The following is an 8006-nucleotide window of genomic DNA, read 5'->3' as shown; positions in this document are numbered from 1 at the left end:
TAACTTTGTCTTCTTGTTGTTTATGTATAAGCTTCATTTCTCCATTGATAGAAACTTCTTATCATCTCTCATTGTGTTATTTTCTTATATTTCTTCCTTGATGTGTGCCTATTCCCATTTCTTTGTCTGTTTTTCTTGAAAATCTCTCAAAAATACTAATTGATTCCGCCATTCTCTTCTCTATTTATCTCTCAAAATCGCTCTTGCTTGAAACTACCGTTAACCTAATATTCTATAATTATTCACTCAAGTCTAATTTATCTCATTTCCTAGATCATTATAGATCATTAGTGTAGGCTTGGGTTGTAATTGAAAGAAGCAATTTGGAGAGATAGGATCTCATTACAGAGAGAAGAAGAATAGATGATGAAAATCGAATAACTGAAAAACGAATTGCTCTTTACATCCAATAATGATTATTGTAAATAAAAATAAAAATATATACATGCTTCGTAACATAAGTGCTTCATAAATTCTTATGGACACACCATAAAACAATATGAAGTTTCATAACACAATATGAAGGTGGGAGATTTTAGAGGGCCCCTCATTTTTGTTAAAAGAGCCCCCCCTCAATGACTATTTACAAAGTGAAATGGTTTATGAGGAGACCTTTTAACAAAATTGGGGAGGCCTTGTAAAACTTCTCTATGAAGTTTCATACCGTTATTGGTGTTTTATGAATACAAAAGTCCGTCCATGAGTATAAAACATCATAAGAATGTACAAAGATTCGTAAAAATGGATGTCTGCTTTGTAATATAAATGCTTCGTAAAATCTTATGGACTCACCATAAAGTAATATGAAGCTCGTAGCACAATATGAACTTTCATAACGTTATTGGTGTTTTACAAATACGAAAGTTCATCCAAGACTATGAAACATCATAAAAAAAGTATAGAGATTCGTAACAAAGTATGAAGCTTCATAAGATAACATGCTACTTCTTAATTCAGTATGAAGCTTTGTGACGTTTTTGAACTTTTTTGTAGCTTCTAAAATGTTATAAAACTTCAAGTGCATTATGAAGATTATGTATATATTGTTTATGAAGTATTTATAATATCGGTATTGTGAAACCAGAGTCGTTTTGGGGGGTGTGCGGGGTCTCTCGCACTGCGCCAGACCCCCCCCCCCCCCCCCCCCCCCCACACCATTAAGGGCCCAATTCCAGTAGTGATCTAACGTTAAGGTTTAATAAAACGGAGATACATCATTAGATAGAAGACTTCACTCAACTCAATTGGTTTGATATATGTAATTTCTCCCGGGCCCAATTCCACCAAGGCCTCAATTCCTTTTGTTTTTTCTTTGGGGTGTTGATGGTACTATTGCTAAATAAGTCATTATTTCTGTTCTGTTGCACTTTTTCTTAACTATTTTCTTGTTGCGGGTGTATTTCTTTCATATTTTGAAGTGATTTTCGTAAATAGAAATAAAAAAAATTATAATTTTTTTTAAAATATGTAAATATATATATGTGAAAATCATGATACAAATGTACCATATTCAAAAACTCGCCTTTCGATTCTAAACTATATCTTGCACAAAGAAATAATATTTTGTTCAATTTTTATTTGTAACTTTTTTGTTCTTCAATAGGCCCAGATTTAAATTTCGCACGGGACTTCAAAATTCTCAGCCACGACCCTGTGTGAAACATAAATAATTTTCGTTTCAACAGTACACCACATACACAGTCTGTGAGTCTTTGTCAGAATGCTTTGTAAAGTGGCACAAATGACCACTACCTAGAGTACAAAGAAAACTAATTTCACTTCAAAAATCTCCATTAAACTGTTGGGGTCCCTCCTTATAATAAAAGGATTTCTAGTCTTTTTTTATGAGAAAAAAGATTTCTAGTTAGAATAGGATTTACATTATTCTTTTTTCGGGATGAAATAGAAGTTTCTATTTCAAGCCTAAAAAAGGAATCTTATTTCTATTGGAATACCTCCTTGTATATCATTATAAATAGGGAATGAATGGGAAAATATTATTCATACTTTCAAGTTAGAGAGTGTCATACTTTCAAGTCAGAAAGTATCCTCCCAGTAGGGAGAGTTACCAGAAAATCCTTTCAGATCATATGTTCTCAGATTAGAGAGAGATAGAGATCAGGGAGATGAGAACAGAAAGAGGTCAGAGAAAGAGATATTTCTGAAGTGGTTCTTTCAAGAGAAATTGAAAGAGAAGAATATTGATTTGTAGAAAAGAAGATAATTAATTTTGTGAAGCAATTTAGTTTGTGGTTATCTTCTTCAGCCTTGGTGATCTAGGATTTGTTCATATCCTAAGGAGTAAGAAATCTTTGTATTCCCTTTCTTGTTTAGTTTATCCACCATAGGTTTGGTGAAGAGTTGGTTAATCCTCTATTTGTTTAGGGAAGAATTGTTATCCAAGAGTGTTTCTGCACATCTTGAACAATTGGTTTGTCTAATAGGTTTGGTGAAGAATTGTGTAACCCATTATTTAATCATAGTGGAAGATTTTTGGACTAGGTCCCATGATTTTTTACCTTCTATTTTGGAGGGGTTTTTTGTCACGTTAAATAATCTTGGTGTCTCTACTTTTACTTTCACATCTTTTATCTTCATATTCCTGAACATATTAATTTAGGCTATTTTACTGACATAAACCTCCTTTCAGAATTAAGCCTTTAGCTGTCATATAAGATTTGAACAACTTTTCACCAAATAAGGCTGACACAATTTCACACTACTTAGGTTCAGGTTTCTTTATTATGGTGATCTTTCCAAAAATAAAAAAAAGTTAACACTTTGTGGTTTATAGTTTTCACATATTTTTGTTAGGAGTTCTGGTTTTTTCTTTTCAATCTAAAGTTTTGATTTGGTCGCAAGTCAAATTTCAGATGTGTTTTTTTGATATATATATATATATGTAATAAATCTAAAATGTTTTTTCAATAGGTTAGATATTTGAATGAGCTCAATAAAAAATAAATTATTTCAAACATTAAAATAAGTCTGAATGGAAACCTCACATCTGAAAATATCTAGAAGATAAATATCTCCCTAAATAATTTAAAAGATTTTTCTGTATCCATCTTCATTTACTTCACTTCACCACCCCAAACGACAAAAAATTCACAATTAGTCTAAACGGGTAAAGGGTGTTTTAGTCTGGGAGCTCACTACACTCAAGTTTACACTATAGCGGTGTCTCTACACATTACCAAACAATGTAAAACTATCATATCGAAGATGAACTCTTTCTATCAGCTGATAACTCGAATGTATATCAGATGTCCTTGAAGGTGGACAGATCGTAGTTGCTTATTTTTAAATCTTCTTAGATCCAAAATAGAATGAATAAACATGTACTTTAATTTTTCTACCTTCTAACAAATCAAAGAAGGAAGATAAATTTTGGAAGTAGAGATTGGATAAATTAAAGATACTGACAAACACATGCCATTAAGACAGAAGAATCTCCCTCCAATTGAAATTTAAAATAATCTCTCTCAATTACTACTCACTCTTATATTTCCCAATAACTTTCAATTATTTTTACACAAAAACCAAGACTAGTGATCATACCAAATTAAAACCTTATAGTAAAAAAAATTAAATTAAATATGATCAAATCATATTCATCTTAATTTGGATTATAATAATTTTCCCAACGTAGATAGATAGAGACAAAAAGAAAAAAAAAATTGCATACTAGGTATTGATTAATGATATTGAATCTTATCCTGTACTGCCACACCAGGAAGCCGCCCTTAAATTACACCGGCGACGTTCTTCTTCTTGATCGGCATACCCTCGTCGGAAAACCAAGGAACATTCCGGTAATTCACCTAAATCGGCGAATAATGACTCATCTTCTTCTCTCATATTTGGAAATCTCAATAAACCCAAATCATCTTGTTCTCCATTAATACTACTTTTACTATAAATTGGGCTTTCTAGTATTGTTAGTGATGTAGAAGCAACATCGGAAAACCACCCGAAATCGTCGGTTGTCATCATTGAATCTTCAGTACCCAGATTGGGGAATTTGTCATCTGGTTTAGTTTCAGATTGGGTTGTGAAAACTGGTGATTCTTCTTGGTCTAATTTGTCGTTGGAAGTATCGTCGGTGGTGTTGCTAGTTGGTGGAGAGGTGGTGGTTGCGGCGGAGGAAGTGGTTGTGGGATTAGACCTTTTGGAAGCCGGCCAAGGGTGGTTATGTTCACAAGCATAAGTTATGAGTAGCATAGATGGATCTAATCGGCTTCTTTCTACTTGTTTCCTCGCCGGACATCCCTTTGAGCTACTACACCGGTAATATCCCCTGAGAATGAATCACATAAGAGAGAGATTTAGTCGCCGGAATCTGACCCACAAAATTCTTCTTTTTCTGCCCTTTTCTCTAAAATGATCTTCTCTCGTGAGTTTTTTCCTTCAGGATCCCAGTGGAGAAGAAGACAAATCAAAGAATTATCAGGGAGTTTTTTTTTTCGACCAGTGTTAGAAGACGTTAACAATCAAAGCTACTTGAGACTCTAAACTAAATCAACCATCTCTATTTTCGAATCAACTCTCCCTCTCTCTCTCACTCGATAAACTTTTTCACTCTCGATCAGGTTAACTTTTGTAGCCTCTTCTATTATTTTTATTTTCTAGTTTAAGTTAGGTTTATAGTTACAAAACAAAAAATTCATTGGTGATCAAAATAGTGAGTTGATCAAATAGAGGGGCCAAATTGAAATTAATTCCGTGGAAGAAATGAGCTTAGTTAATGGTTACCTTGGAAAGGGAGAACCTTTGATCGGTTTCTGACCATATTTCCTCCAAGCCCATGAATCCGACGGTGGAGCTCCCTCCCCTTTACATCTAGATCCATCAATTTCTCCTATTGGTACAGATACTACTCTTTTCTGTACAGCTCTTCTACTGTTTCAAAAACAATAATAGAAGCAAATTCTAATGAAATTTTAGTATATAAACAACAACAACCCTAATATGAATTCTTGCAGGAGATTGATATACTAACCCTTTTTTTGGAGAAGACATGCTTGTTGAGAACTTGGGTGAATATGAAGATGATGAGTTAGTAGCTATTGGAGATTGTTGTTGTTGATGATGATCTTCTTGTTCACTTATAAATGGGTTGTTGAATCTACCATCCATATGCATAAGAATTCTTAGATAGATGGAGAGAGAGGATAATCAAAGAAGCAATATCCTCATGTAGAATTAGAGACAAGAGCTAAGAAACAAGGGATGGATACTAATGGAGAAGATATAAAGAGAGAGAGAGGATGAAAAGGGTTAGGGTTATATATTAAGAGAATTATTGATTAGATGATGAAATATAGATAGAGAAAGAGGAGAAGATATGGGATGCAATTTGATGGAGTTTAGGGTTTTAAGTATATTATTTTGACAGATAGGCAGTTTGTTTATAGTTATTTAATGTTTAATTTATATATTTTGAGAAAGGACGTGCAAGCAAATACTAATTTATCATGTAATTTAATAAATTTCAAGTAATATGAAAGCAACCCCCCTTACCCCCTAACAAGCTACCCATTTTATGATTTAGTCTTTGCTTTCACATGCTCATCTCTCTCTCTCTCTCTCTCTCTCTCTCTCTCTCTCTCTCTCTCTCTCTCTCTTCAATGAAGGGAATAGATTAGGTTGAGTTAATTATACTAATTATTTAGTCTTTGTTTAATTAATTTTATCTAAATGATCTCATCACCTTCTCTTCCTTCTATTAATAAGCTACCAATATATTAATGAATATTATATTAGTTTAGCCTTTGTCACCTCCCTATGTAATTTCTACTTCATTTTGTTGACATGAGTTCATTTACTTTTTTGTTGAACTAATTGACATGAGTTCATATTGTGGCTTTTGAATTAATTTGGATCTAACTATAAGATGAAGGTGAAACAAAAATAAACTTTTTTTTTTCTTCCCAGCTAGAATTGTCTTATTCATTAAGTGGCAATATTTGTATATAGCTAGTATAAAGCTAGCCTACTATCTTTTATGTAAATGGTTGATGATCAAATTTAAATTTGCTAAATGTGCACTTTTAGTAATATTTTGTAAATGAATTTAAAAGAGAACCCTAAATAATATGAAGAATGATTAAGTAGGTGGAGCATTTTCGCAACTCAAAACAATGAGTGATTAATGATTGATAATCTTCATATTAGACATCCTAAGTTATAAAATATAAAATTAGAAACAACTAGTACACATATTACTACAAAAATTATACAGCAAGATTCCTTTTAATAGAGAATTTTTTCGCATATTTCTTTTTTTCTTTTGTTATTTCAGAATTTAATGCACATCTATTACAAAACAGTTGTAGCAATATAAATAATCTTTTTTTTTTAATATAAATAATCTAGTATATAAAGGGATTGTGCAGATTTGTGTTTAATTTGCTTCTTTTTATACAAATAAAACAAAATATATACTCCACTATTAATCCTTTATTAATTCATGGAAAAATGACCACCAATCTATGCAGTTAGATTAGCAAAAGAGAAAGAAATTCCCAGTGAAGGAGATCCTTCACATTTATGAGGATATCTAGACAGGCTGCCTGTCAATGAATAGTCTTTTAGTAAAAAAAATATCTATTCAATCCACATTTGTATATGAAATATATATCCAAATGTTTGGATATTTCGATAAGATACTAGTATATCAGAGGCGGAGTCAGGAATTAATTAAGGGACGGGCTGAAACTAGAAGTAATAGTAAAGAAATAATCTCAAAATGACCGGCTCGAACTTGTAACCACCAGGTTTCAAGCTAATTTTTTCACAACTTTTACCACTAGGCTAAAGATCTTCATGTGAACAAAACTGCCACTTATCTTTATTATCATAATCTCACCCGGGCTGCAGCCAGACGGAGCCCACTAATGGCTCCGCCCCTGTAGTATCTGTATCTGATATTATGTGATATAAAATTATATAATACACATTTTAATGTATAAATTAGTTATCTATACGGTATTTCATTTCAAATATAATTGAAATAAATTTTCATGTTATTATAGGAAATGATGGTATAAAAGTGCACTTTGTCAAATTTTCATGGAATTATGGTTTAATAAAAAAAAAACCAAAAATGCATTTTGTCCTGAAAACAAGTGTGAACATTGTTACTTGCAAATATGCATTAGCCTTCTTAGACCAAATTTGTCTTGAGATTATACATAGAATTTCGCTTAGAGATATCAATGGTAAGTTCATCAGTGCGTTTAGCAAACAGATGCATGTAAATCGGTAGAAAATTGTGAGGCTCACGCCCAGGGCTATGACTGAGAATTCAGAGGGGTCCGAGTCACATTTTAATGGGGCGTATGACAATATAAAAACTATGAAAAAAACATGAAGTAATAAATCAGTTTAAGTATAGAAAGATAAGAAACAATGGAAATCATTGCCATTGCTTTTGCATTTTTTGTAGACGTATGACAACAACTGCAAACCTAGTTGAATTTGAAAATGTTATGTTTGCGAAAACAAGAAACCGTCCTTGTTTATGCAAACACAAATTTACCATGGTTTTTCATGGTATATGAAGACATACGTGATGTTGTCGAGCATTTTCCATTCATTCAATTATACGCAAATTTGAAGAAAAAAAAGAAAGAAAAACTAAAGACTAGTTGGAGAGAGTATGAATATCTCACACAGGGAGCACTATAAAGTACTTAAAGCATCTAAAGTCGGGTGCACGATCGAGCCGCACACCTCAGCAGATGGCCCTACCCACGCCTTCGCCTTTGACACGCCTTCAACAGCCATTTTGGGGTGCAGATAGATTCTTTCCGAGTTATCATCAAAGGTGATGCCCAAAGTGTCGTTAGGGCTTCACAAGGACCATGCCAAACCATTTTTGGTGCTATCGAGCTTTGGCAAATACCAGTCTTCCTCAAGTGTACAAGAAACTATGTTAAATTTGGGTACTATTGTCGTGTATGTAAGATCACGAGTTTGTACATTTGGTTTCTGTTTTGCTG

At 32.9% G+C, this 8006-nt stretch overlaps 1 protein-coding gene across 1 annotated transcript; it reads right to left on the bottom strand.

Annotated features, from left to right (window-relative positions):
• Positions 1–3463: 3463 nt before the first annotated feature.
• LOC147536473 (putative WRKY transcription factor 65) lies at positions 3464–5404 on the bottom strand. The gene is made up of 3 exons (XM_086641493.1): positions 5003–5404; positions 4756–4902; positions 3464–4300 (listed from the first exon to the last, which is right to left on the bottom strand). Exons 1-3 carry the CDS (start codon positions 5143–5145, stop codon positions 3715–3717), a joined length of 876 nt encoding a protein of 291 aa, XP_086497619.1. The 5' UTR covers positions 5146–5404; the 3' UTR covers positions 3464–3714.
• Positions 5405–8006: the final 2602 nt, after the last annotated feature.

The sequence above is a fragment of the Eschscholzia californica genome, unplaced genomic scaffold, assembly GCF_041429995.1.
Source record: "Eschscholzia californica isolate CP2 unplaced genomic scaffold, dmEscCali1.0.p SCAF_5, whole genome shotgun sequence".
NCBI classification, from domain to species: Eukaryota; Viridiplantae; Streptophyta; class Magnoliopsida; order Ranunculales; family Papaveraceae; genus Eschscholzia; species Eschscholzia californica.
Note: the sequence above shows the minus strand (reverse complement) of the source record. Positions and strands in the feature narration are given on the sequence as shown.

Excerpts from the sequence above, each read along its gene's own strand:
- LOC147536473 (XM_086641493.1), bottom strand. The coding sequence starts at position 5,145 with ATGCATATGGATGGTAGATTCAACAACCCATTTATAAGTGAACAAGAA. Across the intron at positions 4,903-5,002 it reads ATGTCTTCTCCAAAAAAAGG|TAGAAGAGCTGTACAGAAAA; the intron begins GTTAGTATATCA and ends TTTTTGAAACAG. Across the intron at positions 4,301-4,755 it reads AAAGGTTCTCCCTTTCCAAG|GGGATATTACCGGTGTAGTA; the intron begins GTAACCATTAAC and ends ATTCATTCTCAG.